Raw genomic sequence first — 21,664 nt, 5'->3', positions numbered from 1 at the left:
CCTCAGAATTAAATATTAGAAAAGTTAAAAAGTCCGAATTGAGAGATAACTCGCAATTTACGGATCGAGGTTTGGAAAAAAGTTATGGTGATTATTATTTTTATTTATTTATTTTACAAAAAAAAAACATAATCAAAATATACAAATCACATTGCGTTTGTATTTTCTTTCAAAAATATACCAACAATCAGTTAAAAGCTTGAATGATATTACTTTCAGAAGTCACTGGTCTGGAGGCCACTTTAACATACACCGATAATTTCCAGTCGGACATGTTTCAGCGCTGCACGCGCATGCTGCTCAGTGCTCACTGTGCTCCTAGCACAGGAGATGATTAGTCGAATAATAAAAAAGCTTTTATAATATGTGGAAATAGAGAAGTGTTGATCGTTAGGTGATTTTAAGGGGCTTCTTGCAAATACTTCTTTAGAATACCGAGATGTTTGCAAAAGCGTTTCGTGTGAAATCAAACACCGTTATCAAGGGATCTGACAGGTATTCAAACAGTTAACGTTACATTTTTAAAGATAAGTTGAAAGAAATACTCTTGCTTAGTAAATCTGTCATCAACTGTGTAGACAAATTCAGTTTCATTGAACTCTTTTATTGCTTTTTAGGAATCAATGTCAGATTTAATATTGAACAATGTGTGGCTTATGTGGCATGGTTGTAAAAAACTGTATATTTAGTATATATATATATTATTTTATTTTGTTACTTATTCATGATCATCTACTGTATCTTTACATTAAGTGCCTTACTGAGATATTATGTTTCTGAGTTATTTCATACCCTATTATAATTGTTGTCACTCTTGATACTGCATTGTTTACTTTCATAATATAATATAATATCATCATAATATTTTGGTAAAACCCTGTGATTGTTTTCCCTTTTGAAATATCTGTTAATACATAGGAATATTGAAAGTTTTTATACTCAAGATAAATTTGTGTTGTTAGTTGTTAAAAAGAGTCAACTTAAGAAAAGGTCAATAACAATTATAAGCAGTATTTCTCACATGATTTTTAGATAATTATGTAAATTTCAAGATGTTAAATGCACTTCCCTCTGATTATTCAGAATCTTAGAATCTTTTTTCCTTACTGCATTTTTTTATTTTTGTATGCCTTATCATTGTGGTCCTTTCTGCCCATACAGGAGGAAGCTGAGAGCAGATATTGCTGCTGCTTTCCCTTCTCTGTCAGTGGAGGAACTAAATGAGCTCATCCCAAATAAAGAAGAGCTGAATATTGTGAAGATTTACGCACATAAAGGAGATGCAGTCACTTTGTACGTCCTCCATAAAAATCCCATATTCTTTCAGCTGGAGAAACAGGTGTTCCCAACAGGTGAGTCTGCAGGTCACCATCAGTCTTTGTTGAGAATGCTGATGAAGTGTCTGCTCATTTTAGCCTGTTGTTCTCAGTGTACACACTGTGGAGATGCCCCACCATGGTACCAGCATTCGCCACGTGGCCGCCAGTTCTGCAGAAGTTATCTGGTGGAGCAGGTCAGCACCTGTTTGCTAGTTTGCATCTGTGTATCCCAGAGAACACATGTGACTGATTTCTCTCCTGCAGATCTCATGTTGCCTGGTGTAGTGGTATCCGCTAGTGGCCTTCCTGAGGTAGATCAAGGCGATTGCTGTGCGGTCACTCTAGTGATGAACAGGTAACGGTGCCCGTGCCCACCACATTTCACTCTTAAAGGGATACTCTACTGGTTTTTCATATTAAACTATGTTATTCCCTTAACTAAGACGAGTTGATACATACCTCTCTCGTCTCAGTGCGTGCACTAAATCGCTGTCTTGCAGCAAAACTTTGTTAGATCTTATCTCAGCCCTGTTCATTCAATACGTGCCCAGAAGAGAAGCGACCAAACACCTCCACGTTTTCCCTATTTAAATACAGTTACACGAGTAGTGTAACTCGACCTAGGACGGTGACACAAAATAAAACGTTGCGCTTTTCTAAGCGTGTAAAATGGATAACTATATTGTATGGCAGAATACCATAGCAAGTGCTTGGGAGCACTTCGACTCGGCGCAGTAATATCATCTCTCGTGAAAAGTCCGCTGCCGTTGAAATGAGAGGGAGGAGGAGAGGGAGCGGACTTTTCACGAGAGATGATATTACTGCGCCGAGTCGAAGTTTTTTCTCAGATCTTTCAATCTAATGGTCAAAATAAGTTCTCTTAATTTACATATGAACGCGCCCAGAGACTTGCATACCAAAAACATACAGAGAGCTTCAGCTTTTGTTACTGCTCTAATAGCTGTAAGACCACGCTGAACGCTGAGTTCAAAGTTTAAATCCCGTCTGGCTTCCCATGCTGTTTACGCGTTGTATGGGATGAATATGGCTCAGGAAGGAAAATGCCATTAACGTGAAACCTTGCGCGTCACGTTATATAGTCTCTTGTCTGTAGGCTATATATTTTTCCTCCCATAGAGCCTATTATTATAAAGCAAAAGCTTAACGTCAATGCAGTAAGACGATGATATTAAAACTCAGTAGCCTAGCTACACCTTAATGAACATGCAACTCACTATATTGCACGTTAAGCATTTTATATTGGTTTTCTATGGGTGTTGTTCATAATCTGATTTAATCTGTTTGCCTATACAAAGTATACTTTATTAATAAGGTAGGCCTACATTGTGTACTAAATTTGGTGCTTCAATATCACTCACATTGGGTCTCATTCATGAAACATTCGTAAATATACGAGTAAATATGCGAGTGATTTGCGCGTAAAGAGACCTTCCCGACAACTCTTCTCCTGATTCACAAATACTTCGTAAACGTCAGATGTGATAGTGAAATGTGTGTGTGTGTTAATGAATTCCAATCAGTCGTAAATGGGATGCGCGTGCACGTTCATTCTCAATTACCATAAATCCCGCCCATTAAATCCGACTGACAACTATACAGGTCCTTCTCAAAAAATTAGCATATTGTGATAAAGTTCATTATTTTCCATAATGTAATGATAAAAATTAAACTTTCATATATTTTAGATTCATTGCACACCAACTGAAATATTTCAGGTCTTTTATTGTTTTAATACTGATGATTTTGGCATACAGCTCATGAAAACCCAAAATTCCTGTCTCAAAAAATTACCATATTTCATCCGACCACTAAAAGTGTTTTTAATACAAAAAAAAAAAGTCAACCTTCAAATAATTATGTTCAGTTTATGCACTTAATAGTCAATACTTGGTCGGGAATCCTTTTGCAGAAATGACTGCTTCAATGCGGCGTGGCATGGAGGCAATCAGCCTGTGGCACTGCTGAGGTGTTATGGAGGCCCAGGATGCTTCGATAGCGGCCTTAAGCTCATCCAGAGTGTTGGGTCTTGCGTCTCTCAACTTTCTCTTCACAATATCCCACAGATTCTCTATGGGGTTCAGGTCAGGAGAGCTGGCAGGCCAATTGAGCACAGTAATACCATGGTCAGTAAACCATTTACCAGTGGCTTTGGCACTGTGAGCAGGTGCCAGGTCGTGCTGAAAAATGAAATCTTCATCTCCATAAAGCTTTTCAGCAGATGGAAGCATGAAGTGCTCCAAAATCTCCTGATAGCTAGCTGCATTGACCCTGCCCTTGATAAAACACAGTGGACCAACACCAGCAGCTGACATGGCACCGCAGACCATCACTGACTGTGGGTACTTGACACTGGACTTCAGGCATTTTGGCATTTCCTTCTCCCCAGTCTTCCTCCAGACTCTGGCACCTTGATTTCCGAATGACATGCAAAACTGAGCAACAGTCCAGTGCTGCTTCTCTGTAGCCCAGGTCAGGCGCTTCTGCCGCTGTTTCTGGTTCAAAAGTGGCTTGACCTGAGGAATGCGGCACCTGTAGCCCATTTCCTGCACACGCCTGTGCACGGTGGCTCTGGATGTTTCTACTCCAGACTCAGTCCACTGCTTCCGCAGGTCCCCCAAGGTCTGGAATCCTTCTCCTGGTCCTTCTCCACAATCTTCCTCAGGGTCCGGTCACCTCTTCTCGTTGTGCAGCGTTTTTTGCCACACTTTTTCCTTCCCACAGACTTCCCACTGAGGTGCCTTGATACAGCACTCTGGGAACAGCCTATTTGTTCAGAAATTTCTTTCTGTGTCTTACCCTCTTGCTAGAGGGTGTCAATGATGGCCTTCTGGACAGCAGTCAGGTCGGCAGTCTTACCCATGATTACGGTTTTGAGACAGACTGGGAGTAATGAAACAGGCTGGGAGTTTTTAAAAGCCTCAGGAATTTTTTGCAGTTGTTTAGAGTTAATTAGTTGATTCAGATGATTAGGTTAATAGCTTGTTTAGAGACCCTTTTCATGATATGCTAATTTTTTGAGATAGGAATTTTGGGTTTTCATGAGCTGTATGCCAAAATCATCAGTATTAAAACAATAAAAGACCTGAAATATTTCAGTTGGTGTGCAATGAATCTAAAATATATGAAAGTTAAATTTTTATCATTACATTATGGAAAATAATTAACTTTATCACAATATGCTAATTTTTTTAGAAGGACCTGTATATGGGCATCATATTATGACATGAATGCGAATGAAAAAAAAAAATTCTCAGATGCAGAAATTGAAGTTGTATTATCAGTAGTTCATTCAAAACGCCACATTTTATTTTCAAGCGTACATAGTGGCGTATCGGGTCCTAAAAAAAAGGAAGCTTGGCAGCATATTACAGATGCAGTTAATGGAGTTTCATTCTGTTAATCGAACATTCCCAGAAGTGAGAAGAAAATGGTTCGACATTAAGCTTGAGAGCAAAAAACGAATTAGTTCACTTCGGAAAAATATATTCAAACTGGAGAAGGACCACCATCGCAGATGCTATTACTGGCTCTCATAATAAGAAAAACCGTATGTAATTACTATATATAATATTTTTTCAAAATGCTGTGCAAATATGTACCCGATTAAGGTGAATTAAAATGCAGCCTTTTTAATGAGAAAAACGTTCGGGTGTTAAGCGCACTATTTACGCGTGGCTGGGAGCAGGTGTAGATTTCTTGTGTGCCAACTAACATTTGGAAAATACGAACATTTTAATGAATCCGAAAATTTACGCCAGAACCACTTTACACACGATTTACACACAAATTCGTTCTGCTCGTGTTTCATGAATGAGACCCAATAAGCGTAAATGGGGAAGTTCGCTCGATTACGCTGCCGTTGTCTGTTTTAGCAGAATACTGCCATCTAGTGGTAGCAGGTTTTCTCAGACAGTGTGTGTGGATCGTGCAAGGCTAAACCGGCGAAATGAGTCTCAAAATCCAAATGAATCAAATAGGATCGACACAGAAACGAGTCAATGAATGCACGCGTGTCACCTCATCCACAATTGCACATCTTACTTGTTTGTTACTATGTGTCTATTTGTACAAAATGCTGCACATTCATGTGATTCTGGATTTTGCACACACAAGTTGTATTGTATTAGTCTAAATGTAGTGACGCACATTTGTGAATTTGTCAAATAGATGGGTAGTTGTGCACACATTAATAACTAGCACCAGGCCTATTCATTTGTAGTTGTTTGTGTGTGGGTTGTGAAATGCTTAAAAACCGCAAAAAGAAAGTCTCAAAATCCAAATGAATAAAATGAGATTGACTCAGAAAAGATGTCAATGAATGCACGCGCGTCACCTGATCCACACATGCACATCCTCTTTGTTGCATGCGCAAATTATGATACACTAATACAAAAGAAAACATTTGTATTCACAAAAATGTGTGTATTTGTACAAATTGCAACATTCATTCAATTTTGAATTTTGCACATGCAAGTTGAAAGGCATTTGGTTGTGGATAGTAAAACATGTCTGCAACATTAATCAAGTTCATTGATATTTGTGCTTGCACGTGCTAATCATTTTGATACTATATTCATCCCATACAATACCAGGTGTAAACAGGGCCTAACAGATGATTCATATTGGACTTAAAATTTTGAATCATGTGGAAGATACCACAACTGGATAAAGATTTGCAACTTTGTGATATAGCGATTATAAATTGGATTTGGCAAAACTCATCAGCATCAGCAGCGTCTGTAGCAATTTGAATGATGTTGAGATGTGGAGCCTTCATTATTAAAAATGCTTGTAAATAATGTTCACTTACCGGTAACATGCATGAAAACATGGTTATTTTGTGGCTTTTTGGTGTTAAAGGTCACCAGTGGCTATTGGGACAGCAGCTGTATCGAGTGCTAAGATGAGGAGCAGTGGAATGAAGGGGAAAGGAGTGAATATTTTACACGCATACTTGGACCAGCTGTGGTGAGCTTTGCATTACAGCATTATTTTGTCTTTACGGTCATTTAGACTTCCATTTCCGACCACTTTGTCAAGTCAAATTTATTTGTATAGCACTGTTCACAGTACACATCGTCTCAAAACAGCTTTACAGAAAATCATGACATTTAATGTTTTACCTTAATATATTCATGCCTAGTAGTCACATATAGCAACATAGTTGGCGTTTTGCGACAATACAAACAATCAAGCATTAGAGATCTGCTAAGCATTATATATCGCCTATTCGCCTTGTGTGAATATACTGTATGTTTGCGGATAAAGTTGGACATACTTATTTATCCAACTTAATGCAAAGAGATGCATGATAATATATAGGGATGGGGCCGATCCGATCCAGTATCGGTATCGGGACCGATACCAGCGTAATTCACGTATCGGATTTTCCCGATCCAACCTGCGGAGATATCCGATATCCATGAGCCATGTCTGCGCTTTAACGTAGTCTGCTGAAACAACTCCAAAAGTGATTCCCGCGGCCCGCCGGCTAGTCTGCTAGCTGGCTGCAAACTGTGGAATGGATATCCTGAACGGAGGTGCGGCTCAATGAGACACAGAGACCCCCCCTCAGGAAATCCATTCCGCAGTTTGCAGCCAGCTAGCAGGATAGCATTGAGCTGCCAACATGTTCGCTGTGTGGAACTCCTATGGTGGAAATACTTCACACTGGAAACACCACAGCAGAGCAAGACAGCAAAATGCAATGTTTGCAAAGCCGTATTAATTAAACCATTTGTCTGTGATGCATGTTTGCTATTCGCAGTCCAGAAGAGAAAGAGAGAGATCTCTCACGCGGTGCCTCAGCGCGCACAACACGACAGCCCATCAGCATGATCGGTGATTGTTGTAAAATGCAGTCTCTACTGTTGCTAAATTGCGGGACGCTTTTAATAATAAAAAAAGCTATTAAAAGCACAAAAATCTGCGCAAGAGAAGCTGTTCCCGCGTCGCGCGCTCCGAAACAGACCGCAACGAGACAAGCACATTATACTTTGGGCTTCATATGCACGTCTAAACGATCAAATGTAGCCTACACAAAAATGTCAAAATGACCGGCTTGGAGATTCACTTAAACAGTTTGTCTAAAATGGACGTAGTTATGGAAATAGTTGGGAGAAAATATGGTGCACTCGTTCTTAAAGGGGAAGCAGTCTAATAAACATGCTGACGATTGCTCCATTACTGAGAATCAAACAACAAAAGGCAAAGAGAAAATCACTCACAGCTCTTGAATGAATAACTTTAGCTTTAATAGGCATAAATCTATCTATGATAAACTTTGCAGTGCTATTTTACTTTTGATTACTTTATTATAATTATTTTTAGACCATACCTAAATAATGTTAGTAGACCTTCCTGAAATTAAAGCACTGTGTAGGCCTGTATAATGTGTATCTTTGTTTAATTTTCTATCTTTTGTTTATCTATTGTTTAATATATATATATATATATATATATATATATATTGACATACATGCATACATACGTACATATCATACTTGCCTGTAGAGAGGAGTTTATTTCAGCATCATATAAAATCAACAATAATGATAATAATAATATTAAAGCAAACACAGCTCTGGTATCGGAAAAGTATCGGTATCGGCCGATATCCAAATTCAGGTATCGGGATCGGATCGGAAGTGAAAAAATGTGGATCGGTGCATCCCTAATAATATATAAAGATGCACCGAAATTATCGGCCGAAAATGGCATTTTTGGTTTTTAGAAATGTGAAAATATATATGCCGCTCCTCCCCACCACTCAGATTTCACTCTCGCTGTTATCACTGCGTGGTGTGACGCTCAGCTCAATATTTCGCTCTATGCTAGGGGTTAAACGGATCGTAGTTGAGCCTTGATCCGTACGGACCAGGCCCCACGGTTCGTCACGCATGTGTTTTGCGGATTAATTGCTAAGTTTCACCATCAGTTCGTTATTCGTGCACTGTTATCAGTGCGCACAGAGAGACGCATTTCAGATAGCGCGCAAACAGCGAGTTGATTCCTCTTTTGCATCTCCATACACTGGAATGGACACATAGGCACAAAATGATGTCAAAATACCAGTCTCGGCAAGTATTCTCGTCGGTTATGTCTTAAGTGAACGTTGAGAAAGAAATGTGATTTATATCATATTGGATCCGTGCATTTGGTCTTAAAGTGAAAGCAGCATATAAATACTTGTTGCTAAGTCATTAATGTTAAACAAAAAACAAAACACAGCTTTAACAAAGATTGATCTATATTTAATTTATACAGTGTACACTAGTGTCATTTTACATTTAGGCCTAATAATTGCATGTCTGTACCTACAGTTACTCTACAGTTAGACCTTACTTTATTTGAAACTTTGTTATACTGTATTTATCTATGCTTGTAATTAGTGTATTTGATCGATTGTTAGTGCAGCGTGAGCCGTTCTTGATCAAGTGACACTGTTACTACACAGCGCTAAGAGATCCAGTAAAGAAAGCATTTGAGCATTTGAATTCGCCACTGAAGTAATAACATCGCTGCGAGATCTAGTGAGAAGCATTCAAATTTCGCCATTATTAATCGTAGATCTCTATTAGATCGAACAGCGCTGACGTGGAAACCAGGAGAAACATTGTGCTATGAATGGACTAACGTTAGTTTTAGAAATGATCCCTGCAGCATTTAGTGGACACTCTCATCTTTCTGAGAAAAAGAAAAACTTAAACATTGACTAAAAGCACACTGAGTTCCATATAAAAACAAAATTGTTCTTTTCTTTGTATTTGTTTATAACTACTACAATATTACATTTCTTTTTAAAAAAAAATTTATAAGGAGCTTTTTTTGTTTTATATGCTGCTAAGAAGACACCCCAGAAGATGGGTCAAGTATAGCTCCATCATTGTTCAAAGTAAAAAAATATCATACTTTATGATGTTAGTTTTAATAAATATATATATATTTTTAAAACAAGTAAAATTCTCTGGCATTTCTTTCTTTTTGCTGTATCGAAAACGTATCCGAACCGTGACACCACTGTATCGTATCGAACCAAACCGTGAATTTTGTGAACCGTTACACCCCTATATATATATATATAAAATTTGTCTTGTATTTTTTTAATTCAGCATCATTAAAATGATTGAATTTCATTAAAAAAATCTGATAATAATGCAATTATACAAAAATAAGCTAATTTGAAGTAAGAAATAAATTCTTTTTAAAAAGCATTTTGGTTTTTCGGTTTAGGTTTTCGGCCAAGAGCATCCAGAAGTTTCGGTTCCAGCCCAGAATTTTCATTTCAGTGTTTTCCTAATAATATATTTTACATTTTTCAATAAAATAAAAAGGCAGGCAGCTGAGATTTGCTATATAGTGTATATCGTTTTATGTAAGTATACGTTCTGTATGTATGTATGTGGATACAACTGTGATAATATAGTTTATATTTTGCAATGATATAAACAATCACGCAGACGATATTTGCTTTATATTGCTTTATGTGAGTATACTGTATGTATGTGTGTAAAGTAGGATGTACTACATCCAAATTTTAATATTTGTTTTATGTATCCATGTTTTACAATTTGATTTTGATTTACAAGCTTTCGTTGTAATTCCGTTCTCGATTTCATTTTAATTCCGTTCTCGATTCCGTTCTCGATTTTAATTCCGTTCTCTGATATATTCATTTGGCTATATATCAGTTACATTACATGATACATTTCGGTAAGTTGTACTTTATCTTTCAACATACCTTCTGATGCTCATTCATGTTTATTTGGTGCTGTAACTAGTAGTAAAGAGGAAGAGTTGATCAGTTCACATGCACTCCATGAGGCGCCACAGCGATCTGTCACTCCACATTAAAGACTGCCAAAACTGTATTTATTGTTTGAATTTTGTTATTAAATTGACAAAAAATGAAGGCTGATGAGAAGAATTTGTTTCGGTAACACTTTGTGATGCTCCCAAACAGACATTCTACTGACTATAAGTAACTTTAAGTACATGTCAACTTATTCTATTAACCCAAACCCTAACACCTAACCCTAATCTATTAGTGCACCACAATCTACGGTAACGCTTTATTTTAAGGGGGTGTAGTTACACTTTACTACTTGCACTTACTATAGTAACAACAGTAAAGTATGCATAATTACAAGTAACAAACCCTAACCGTAACTCTATAGTAAGTACATGTAGTTAATTAATATTACTCAGTACTTATTTGAGCAAGTAACCCAGTCTACTAATACTCTAATCACAATTAGTTGACATGTAGTTGCAAAGGTGCTTATAGTTAGTAGTCTAAAGTGGACCATCGGAAAAAAAAAAGTTTAACCTTTGTTTTATATCAAAAGTAACAAAGCACAAAACATTATTTGTTGAATAGGAGGTTACAAATAATGTTTGGTGAAGTTTTGTTCATGCATCAACTGAAAATAGCATAGACCAAAAAAAATTCAGTTCATCAAAAGGAGTATCAATCAAAATTGAAAAAAAACCCGATATTTTCAACCCAGCCCTAATCACTGAGCGATAATATAGTTTACATTTTTAGTTGATATAACATCAATTATGCATCAGATCAACTTTCTACAGACTTCTTCCTCAAATTCTCTGCAGGGCGTTTGGTGATAAGACGCATCCTCCGGTTATACCGGTCACAAACTGTCCAGCACCGGAGGAGGGAGAAACAGATGGAGAGGAATGCGAGGAGAAAGAGGAGAGGGACAGCTCTAAACCAGCTGCAGTGGAAACATCCTGTCGGAGCATGCAGGAGCTGAGGCTGGATGAGCACGAGGTGTTGAAGGATGAACAACTGGATGAGGATAAAGAGGGAGAAGACACTGATGGAGAAGAGGATTCTAGATCTCCACAGGGTGAAATGTCTTTGACTTCTTGTCATGTATCCATTTTGTATGTGTTTATTGTATCTTGACGTTCATGTCCATTTTATTACAGAGCAGATGGATGAGTTATTGCTGCAATGTTTTCTCCATGCACTCAAGACTAAAGTCAAAAAGTCTGACCTCCCATTACTGACCAGCACCTTCCTGAGCAAGCACATGGTGTCCTGCTGGTAATTTATCCTCTGTTGTTAATCTTCTGATGTATTTACCTTTATTTCCTAAGCTCAACCTTTTACTTTATGGCAAATCCTGGTCTATTATCATTTTTTTAATTTGTAACTCATTCAAACACTGTGAGACATCAGAGATGTTCATCATTTTTCATCAATCATTTTTTAACAATTACTTGAAACATTTATATTTGTATAACTTATTTTTATATTTAATTTTTGTTATTTATATTTTATTTTAAGGCTGATTTGCACTAAAAAAAGCTACATTTCTGATTTAATTTGGTCAAATTGTTTGGGGTGTTTCTGACACATTAAAAATGATCCTGGATACATTGTGTTATTGTAGCTTGGTCAAGTTTGAAATGTGATATTTTTTTTTTTTTTTGTCCCCATAGTCCTAGAGGAAAGCAACTAGATATCAGGAAATCAAGTTACAAAAAGGTACACCATTCACAGATTGGGAGGTTTTAGTAGATTCAGTGTAGCCATATCTTTGCTTTAGTAGATCACAACTTTTCTCTCTTCTTTTCCAGCTGTCTAAGTTTCTATTGTGCATGCAGAGAGATCACAGTCTGGTTCAGGTGAAGGAGCTGAGTAAAGGTGTGGAGAGCATTGTGGAAGTTGACTGGAGGAACCCTGAGTATGCAGTCAAACCATTTACTATTAATATCTTGTTCATAAACGTAAAAATTATTTTAAGTCAAAACGCATTATCTAAAAAAATATAAAATATTTGTTGATGTTTTGTTTGTTGATGTCCAGCAAGTGTTCTTGGTTTTGAGGGAAGTGGTTGTTCTCTTGAACAACTTGCTCTACTTTTTTCAGGGTGTGTTCTTTCAGGACACCAAAGGACTGTGGGCCGGAGAAAGAGTCTGTGGAGGGGGGCGGGGCTTGTGAGGTCCCATACCAGACCCCTGAAATCACACAACTATATGGGGTCACTGCGCGCCTGGAGCCTCTTTTTCAGGACGCCAGGAAAAGGTTAACAAGTTTTTTTTTAAGTTTGTTAGTGGTAGTGCTGAGGTTTTGAGCATGTGACTTTGTGTTTCAGAAAGGGGACGCCTCTAAAGGCTAGTGAAGTAAGAAATGTCATCACGGATTATGTAAAGAAAAATGAACTCATCCATGAAACCAACAAAAAGTGAGCTTATGTACTTTTTCTTCTAAGTCAAATGTACACTATTGTTCATAAGTTCCTGTTAGTTTTTTTTTTTTGACCGGAGATTACTGTGCGTTCACACCGCCGCCGGCGAGAGCGTCAAAATTTGCTCTCGCCGCCCTGCCAACAACGCTGTAGAAAGATTTGTGGACGCTATGACGTAGATCGAATGCTTGGTCTTTTTTTAAACTTTATTTAAAGGGGCCACAAAGTGAACAAGCATGTTGATCGTTATTTGTGCTGACTGACCACAAGTAGGGTATAAGTTAACCTCATGAAATCTTTTGAATGTGAAAATAAGAAATTGATCGATGGAAAGAACTTAACAATTATAGTGACATGTTTGCTAACGAAATTAACCAATTAAAAGCCATTTGTGTGGTGTGGCTTTTGTGTTCATGGTTAAGTGCTAGTCTAATTTGCATTCCCGCTGAAAAACAAGCATTCTAACACGAAAATGTTGCCTATAAATAGTGTTGCTCGCCTTCTTATCAAATTCACAGGATCAACATCTCCTCCATTTTGCATGGGAACTAATGTGGTCGGAACCAAAGTTTACAGGACTGCGTTCTCTGCAATCCTCTCAAGCGGAGGAATACATTCCAATTGGTTGCCGCCCAACCGCGTCATAGCTAATTACCATAAAGTTGGCCTGACTTCAACTCTCCTCGACACCCACATCGTCCAAGACACGCAGCCCTCGCCGGAGCTCGACATTGAAAATGAATGACTGACTTTGATGCTCTCGGCGGCGACGGTGTGAACGCACAGTTATGCTCACCAAGGCTGCATTTATTTGTTCAAAAATACTGTGTAACGGTAATCTTACTCACCCCAAACCTTTGAACAGTAGTCTTTATGGATCTATGCAAACTACTGCATGGTTCAAGTACTGTACTAGTGCAGATTTCACAAGGTTTGGATTAAAGTGACTTCCTCTCTTCTCTTGTTCATCAGTTATGTTAACATTAACCCAACACTTTGTGACTGTTTGCTGGAGAAGTCTGAGTACCATGAAGTGGAGACGCTGAAATGGGATGACCTCTTTAGCAGGTAAAAAAGCATAACATATATCAAATTGTTTTTTTACTTCTTCTTTTTTTCTCAAGAAGCACATCATTTTCTACGGAAGCCTTGAACCGCAACGTAAAAAAAAAAAAATCTAGCATTTCGAGATTAAAGTCGAAACGTTTCGAGATTAAAGTCGAAACGTTTCGAGATTAAAGTCGAAACGTTTCGAGATTAAAGTCGAAACGTTTCGAGATTAAAGTCGAAACGTTTCGAGATTAAAGTCGAAACGTTTCGAGATTAAAGTCGAAACGTTTCGAGATTAAAGTCGAAACGTTTCGAGATTAAAGTCGAAACGTTTCGAGATTAAAGTCGAAACGTTTCGAGATTAAAGTCGAAACGTTTCGAGATTAAAGTCGAAACGTTTCGAGATTAAAGTCGAAACGTTTCGAGATTAAAGTCGAAACGTTTCGAGATTAAAGTCGAAACGTTTCGAGATTAAAGTCGAAACGTTTCGAGATTAAAGTCGAAACGTTTCGAGATTAAAGTCGAAACGTTTCGAGATTAAAGTCGAAACGTTTCGAGATTAAAGTCGAAACGTTTCGAGATTAAAGTCGAAACGTTTCGAGATTAAAGTCGAAACGTTTCGAGATTAAAGTCGAAACGTTTCGAGATTAAAGTCGAAACGTTTCGAGATTAAAGTCGAAACGTTTCGAGATTAAAGTCGAAACGTTTCGAGATTAAAGTCGAAACGTTTCGAGATTAAAGTCGAAACGTTTCGAGATTAAAGTCGAAACGTTTCGAGATTAAAGTCGAAACATTTGAACACAGGCATCTTGTGTGTGTTCTGGAAGTTCCAGTGATGGAAACAGTGACAATATATGTTTGAAGGGAGTAAAGCCTGTTTAGTCTATTTGGGAAATGCACAGGCTTTTCAGAATCATCAGAATCATTATCGCGTTTCGATGCTTCCCCAAGTTATTTTTTGTCACTAAAGTTTTAATAAGGCTATAATCTGGTCGGGTAAGTAAAATTATCTTTCACTTGCCCCTTCATAAAATACACTTGTCCCGGAAAAGCGTTAATGTTGAGCCCTGTAGTTCCTTCCTTTCTAAACCATATGTTAATGATAGTTGGGAGGGTTTCTAACCCGAAAATGCTCACCATCTGTATAATTCATAAACACAACTTTTTACTTAAAAATAAAACTAATGTCATAGCTCTGGTTTCTGTGAATACAGTCAGAGACAATGGTAACATTAGCCACATTAGCTGTACAGCCTGCTAATAAGCGCATTCAGAAAGGCGATTTGCAAACAACATTCCTGTCAAAGGCTGCTGAAAACGTTTTGTAATGCAATATGTGAATTGCCGAATTTCGCTGAATGACCATATGAATCCTGCAGGACTCTCATCAGAATGCAGGCGTGCCATGAGGTGCTGTTTCCAGGTCAGCCTCCTGTGGTTAAGAAAGGACAGATGGAGTCCATAGACATTACTGTAGCCTCCAGGGGTTCCAACAAGAAGGTATGAAGCCATTATAAGAACTTGGCTATAAATAGTTGCCCCAAAAAGTATTTGGATGCTTAAGCCACATATCTATGGTTATGATTTATTACACAACATAATATTGTATCTCAAATGATCTTCAAGCAAATTCTGGGCAAGTTTTTCTCAGAACTAACTTTTCTCAGCCAGTTCAACCAACTGGTGTCAAGGTGTTTTGCAATCAGATCATTTCAGGCTGCTAAACTCTGGGAAAGTTTCAGACCAATGATCCAATAAGCTAATTTATTCAAACAATCAGTCCGGCAACTAATGTACTAATGTAAAGAAAACCAGGCTGGTTACATCAGAGATGACAGAGAGAATAGAGACTCGCGTTTTCAGTGAACTATTCATTCCAGTGTGTTTTGCTTTAAAACACAAGCTCTGTCATATTCTGTCATTGTTTCTGGAGTGCACAAGCCTCACACATCGCGCTGTGTGAAATACAGACTGAACAGAAGGTCAAAACATTCCACCGCTGTATGACCTGATGATGCGCAAACTACGTTTCTCAGCTGGATAAAGTGTGTTATATTGATGCGAAAAAAGTGGTCCTGTTCAGTATAGCAACTTGACTTGTCTAAAATGTAAATAAGCTCTTTGCTGTTGCACTGTACACATACTATACACTATGAATTCTGAAAAGTTTTTTTCTGTAATGTTTTTATTTTTTCATGTGCTTGGTGTGCATAACTTTATGAATTATATGGACTCCTTATATCATTTGGTGTCTCCAAGTGTTCTTTTTTGGAATGACCTTTAAAAAAGCTACAGAAAATATTTTTTTGTTAGAATCACACTTCAATCTGAAGGTTTACAAAATGAACGTATTAAACAAGATAAATGGTGTATGCTTCATGTCATAAGTGTGCAATTAATCTCGCAAAAGGGTGCTATTAATCGCAATTTTAAAAATGTAATCTATTGACAGTCCTACTTTTTGTCCTTAAGAGAAATGTAATGACTGTCACACTTTTTTAAATGTGAAAATACATCTTGTGGCTACTGGAAACAGCCCTTTTTATTTTCAATATTATTAGAAACAGACTAGAGTTGTCAAAAAGTACCGAATTCGGTACCAAGTCGATACTAAAATTTTAAAAATGTGACACTGAGCGCTATTGGGCGGAATCGTAAAACACCTCTGATTGCCCATTGTACTCATCGGATATGTCTGTGATTGTCTACAATGATCAGCGCTTCAAAAACATGTTGTAAATATACATCAATGATGCTCTTCACCGAGCGCTTGCACAGATACAGACGGGAGCGTTTGAAAGCAGGTGTCTATCGGACCTTTCAAACACTTCCGTGTGCTCTAAAACGCCCCCGTGTGTTGATCATTGTAGCCAATCACAGACATATCCGATGAGTGCATGAACACAATGGTCAATCAGAGGTGTTTACTTTTGCGCTCAACAGCGCTGAGTACTGACAATTTCAGTACCGAGGTCCGTACTTTTGGACAACTCTAAAACAGACAGTATTTTGTGTCTAATGTAAAATACAGTTGTGTCACTCATTCTCCCATTTATTAAGGTTACAGTAATTAAGAATCTGGAGGCGTTTGGTTTAGACCCAGCTGTGGTAGCAGACTCTCTGCAACATCAGGTTCAGGCCAGCTGTGTCCTCCTGGATTCCCCTGGGGCCAAAAACAAAGTCCTGGTGCAGATCCAGGGAAACCAGGTCCAACATGTTGGCAAACTGCTGCTAGGTACAGTATAGTACAGTGTAATATAACAGCTTATATCTGTACTTGCAATCTTTTGCTTATGTGTGAGTGCAATTTTTCCCTTTTATTACAGATCGTTATCAGATCCCACGGAAATATGTACAAGGTCTTGATAAAGCTCCCAAACCAGGCAAGAAGAAATAACAGATGACAGATCTCCTCAGAAGAGCCACATGTTGCTGTGACATTTTAAATAACTAGTCAACATAACATCATCTCTGAAATAAAACACATCTGATTTCATTCTGAATGATCTCTTAAATTAATCATTATCTCATACTCTGCATAATGTTGCCTCAAAGCCCAGTTCAATAACAGCTGTAATGCACAGGTTCATTCAGAGCTTGACAGTTCCTGAAGCACTAGTTTGCCAAACTGATATGCATGGCACAGATGGAAGTAACCACACCTCCCTCTCTTGATTGTCATCTTTATAATGGTCTATTGCCAAAGAAAATTATACACCGTCTCAGGCAGTGAGTTGTAGCTGAACTTTAAGGAATGATGACCAGAAGTCAACTTGTTGACTTAAATTTTTAAAGCACACAATGGTTTAAAAAAAATTGAGGTAGGAGTGTTATTTATTAATTCTAATAAAACCCATTGGAAATTAGAGCCCACTCTATGTGCCACCTTCAGAAACATGAGATACGAACACTCTGGACATTATCAAGTAAAAATTATCGCCAAAAGAGTGACCATATACAAGAGATTCAGCGTTTACTGTCTGTGAGTAATTTAAAGTAATTGAGTATTCATTTAAAAACATGGTAAACATACAGTACTGCTTATAATCTCGATTTAAAATCTGAAACGGTGACATACAGACTAGATCAGTCTCTTTCCTAACCTTATTTAGCTCAGTGAAAGATATATATTTTGTTATCTCGTCTTAATATGAATTAGATGAGACACTAAAAGCAAAAACACTGTTTGTTTTAATGCACTGGTAAATTTTGAGATTTGGTTATCTGTCTTCTCATAATGTTTTTTTAGACTATTGGAAAGAAAACAGCCAAAGTGTTTAATTTATTACACTTTATCTGTTTGCATCTGTAGATTTCAAAGGACAAATTAAGCGGTTTTCTCAAAATGACTTTTTTCCTCCTGCGCTGAGACTATTTTAAGGCCTGATATTGTGTGGAACTAACTCAAAATGCTTTTAACAACAATTATTCATTTCGATTTTTCAGTGTTATTTGATACTGTATATAACATTTAGTCATATATCGATCTCCTTCATATCTCATTTTAAGACTCATGCACTGTATTCAAATGGTACTTCTGCTACTCTCCTGACTGCTGATTTTATATACTGAAAAGTCTTTGAATTACCCATTAAGTATGTGATGTTCAACGGAAACTTTCGGTGATATAAATCAGGATATAGATGACTTTGTGGTGTCTTTAATAACATATAACCAATGACTGGGATGTGTTCACGCTAACCAGTGTTCATCTTGACGTCTGTGAGGTTTGGACTCTTTTTATTGGGTTGATTCTTGGTCTCTACCCTAATTATTTTTTGTGTATACTTTAGTCAGTCTGTACATGTAAATTGACACCAGTACAGTGCAAATATTTTCATAATGCAAAGTTTTATTCATTTCATAATGCTCATTCATATGCATTGTAATACATTTAATTAGAAAGGCTGGAATTAATATTGATTAGAATATTATGATTAAAGAATCAAAATATTAAACGGTGTGTTCATTAAAGGAGAACACATACCACAAATATTGGCACCCTTGGTTAATATGAGCAAACTGACTGAAAATTTGTATTTGCAATTCCTCCACTTAGTCTTTCATTCAAAACATTCACAGAAATCTAATCTTTAGTTAAAGTCGAATCTTAAAAAAAATCTTATCATTTCTGATATATTCCCCATCTTAGAAGAGCAGCATATCTGTATTAGGTCCTCATGAACAGAGAGTAATTCTTTCAGATTCACAATCAGGTCTGATCAGGGGACAGAAAGACAAAACAGAAAAATGTAAGATAATATTATAGACAACGTGTCATATTACATGTATGATGTGAATCTGGGTCTACAAGCATACACTGTAGGTATAAAATGAAGTGTAGTAGCAAATCAATGTGAACTGTGAAAGCACTTCATTCAGTTAATCGTTATTTATTTGAGTAAAACTGTGTTTGTGTTGATCCTTGTTATTCTGTCAACACACTAATGTTGCCGGCAGCCTCTTCATTCCCTGGATCCGTTGTTAGTTGTTACCTGTGAAATCAGTAAGAAACAAGATTAATCACAGAACGTAAAGAGAAAAAGAGCTGTTGATGATGGTAACACAATGTTTCGTCTACACAAACACAAATATACCAGAGGTTAGGTATATGCTCAGGTGCTGTACAATGTGCTTATTTGCAATATCACTATCTAGAGTTTTTTGTTAAACTTCTTACTAATGAAAACATTGTTGTTCAAACATGAACTTACTGCCTTAAATAATGATCTCGGTCACTTAAATGAATCTTCAGCCTAAAAACCTTAATTGAATTTGAACTACACTGTAATAATAATATAATCATGTTTATACACTTACTAATTGAAACTGATTTATTTAATCTATTTCTTGAGATTTCTGTAAAAAAATAATCTAAAATCCTAAAAACTGCTACAGTTGAATCTTGGTTGTTTTAAACAGCTGCAGATAAAACAAAAAATCTTTCATGATTAGATACAGTCACATTCACCATATTGACTGTTAGAAAGTAGATGTAAATAAAATCATGATTACACTGAAGGGCTTGAGCTACTCACTGCTGACAAACATTCTGAATCTTGTGTGTGAGGTCTCATTACTGATGACCGTATAAAGTCCAGTGTCTGTGGTTCTGGTTTGTGGGATGGTCAGGTCTCCAGAGTGACGGTTCAGCTGCAGTCCGTCTCTGAATCTCCCATCAGGACCGTCATAATATGTGACAACTCTGCCTGCTCTGTTGAGCTTAGCTATGATGATGCCTATAGCTCCAAACCTCCACTGTATCGCATTATGTCTCTGTATTTCAGCATTAGTAGTTTGTAGAGTGACTGAATCTCCCTAAAACAGTGACAGTGTGATCACTTCATCGGTCTCACCAAACACATCTGGAGATCATAAAGAAACAGATCTGATTGAGCTGACATGCTTGTCTAATAAATCATGTCTTCATACTGTCAAAGTTTCATTTCTACAATATCTTCTACACCAACTCTGGTGAACTAAAGTTGCATTGGAATTTAATTACAGTTATTATATAACACATAAATACAGCTTTGCATTTACAGAAACAACTACCTTTACTGATATAGTTCCAGTTGCTGTCCACACAATATCGTGAACCCAAATTTATATGTTATATGTGTTAACTGCAATATCACTGGAAGTAAAATATGGTAAAAATGGTGTTTAAAAAGACACAAAAATGTTCATCTTAATGTTTCCTCCACTACACTAATAATTAATATTAATTTCTGATTTATTTAGAAAATTTGGAAACCATCGTGAGAAGTTTCACAAGCATTTACCGAAGCAGCCTTTATAAGCTATAAATGTGTTTGCAGGTTGAACAAAAATTAAACTATTATAAAATAATTAATCTTCTAAGCTTCATATATCCAAAATGTTTCTCAGAATGGATTTTCCATTTTTATGTAGTTTGGACGATGGTGTTATATTGCTCCCATTTAAACCTAACGTAAAGTTTACAAATGGCCACATACGCACTGCAACTTAATACACTCCTCTTCCAGAAGTGAAAAGAGTTCCTGAAAACCATACTTGAGTGAAAGTAAAGATACCTTGCGAAAATAAGAAGAAATAAGAAAAAAATAAGAAAATAAGAAGGAATTGTACCACTCAAGTGGTACAATTCCAATACCACTTGAGTAAACGTCTTAAAGTATATATTTTAACAGTATTTAGAACATTAAAGTAACATTTAATTCATTAAAAGCTCTTACCTAGGGATGGGAATCAAGCTGGCAATACAATATTATATCGATATCTGGGTCAAGCTACGATATATCGATTTATGTTTAGTGTATGATACTTAAAACTATGGTATATTCAACACATTCAAACTATGAACTTGAAGTATACTTCTTTTCCATAAGGGCTGTTTCCAGAGGCGGACAGAGTACAGAGCTTTGTTACTTGAGTAAAAGTACAGATACCCCTTGCTAAATTTTACTCAAGTACAAGTAAAAGTACTACATTCAGATGTCTACTTAAGTAAAAGTACTAAAGTACTTGTTTTTAAAAGTACTTGAGTATCAAGAGTACAAGAGTAAATTTTCTAAATATTGCATACTAATCTACTGCCACAGTGCTTACATTTATGCACAGAAACGTCCTACATGGAGTTATGAAAAATGTTAATGTTATTACCTTGGAGAATGTAAAAGGAATTGAAAGTAAAATCAAGTCATTTTCATCTTTTTACCATGTTGCTTTATTTAATTTAATTAATTTTTTGGGGGGTCCCATTTTAAATGCGGGGACAACACACACACACACCACATGTAAGGGTGGCGCTGCCAATAAAGCACCTAAAAGCTGTCACAAAGAACCGGCAAAAGGAATGATTATGAATATGTAAAATATAGCAAGGAGATATTTTAATTGTTTATTAATAAATACTTGTTAAATAAACAAGTGTTTTCTTTGTCAGTGTCGGCTAGATGAAGTTGACGATGCTGACTCGCGATCTTCAGTAGTGAACGCGCCAGAGAGAAATGCACATTTCATACGGATTACATGAGCAGAGAGCAGTCTGTAGTCTGTTTTCTTTCGTTTTGA

At 36.9% G+C, this 21,664-nt stretch overlaps 1 protein-coding gene across 1 annotated transcript; it reads left to right on the top strand.

Annotated features, from left to right (window-relative positions):
* The first annotated feature begins 349 nt into the window (after nucleotides 1-349).
* Nucleotides 350-17,109, top strand: eif2d (eukaryotic translation initiation factor 2D). Its single transcript, XM_056246668.1, has 15 exons — nucleotides 350-495; nucleotides 1,162-1,352; nucleotides 1,430-1,513; nucleotides 1,584-1,674; nucleotides 6,201-6,308; nucleotides 10,953-11,209; nucleotides 11,292-11,409; nucleotides 11,808-11,853; nucleotides 11,946-12,052; nucleotides 12,238-12,393; nucleotides 12,464-12,553; nucleotides 13,529-13,624; nucleotides 14,986-15,106; nucleotides 16,667-16,841; nucleotides 16,933-17,109. The coding sequence occupies exons 1-15, from the start codon at nucleotides 440-442 to the stop codon at nucleotides 17,001-17,003; spliced, it is 1,767 nt and encodes a 588-aa protein (XP_056102643.1). The 5' UTR covers nucleotides 350-439; the 3' UTR covers nucleotides 17,004-17,109.
* The last annotated feature ends 4,555 nt before the right edge of the window (nucleotides 17,110-21,664 follow it).

The sequence above is a fragment of the Rhinichthys klamathensis genome, unplaced genomic scaffold (assembly GCF_029890125.1).
Source record: "Rhinichthys klamathensis goyatoka isolate OS25496 unplaced genomic scaffold, OSU_Roscu_1.1 h1tg000040l_1, whole genome shotgun sequence".
NCBI classification, from domain to species: Eukaryota; Metazoa; Chordata; class Actinopteri; order Cypriniformes; family Leuciscidae; genus Rhinichthys; species Rhinichthys klamathensis.
Note: the sequence above shows the minus strand (reverse complement) of the source record. Positions and strands in the feature narration are given on the sequence as shown.

Excerpts from the sequence above, each read along its gene's own strand:
- eif2d (XM_056246668.1), top strand. The coding sequence starts at position 440 with ATGTTTGCAAAAGCGTTTCGTGTGAAATCAAACACCGTTATCAAGGGA. Across the intron at positions 11,410-11,807 it reads AAGCACATGGTGTCCTGCTG|TCCTAGAGGAAAGCAACTAG; the intron begins GTAATTTATCCT and ends TTGTCCCCATAG. Across the intron at positions 12,394-12,463 it reads TTTCAGGACGCCAGGAAAAG|AAAGGGGACGCCTCTAAAGG; the intron begins GTTAACAAGTTT and ends TTTGTGTTTCAG.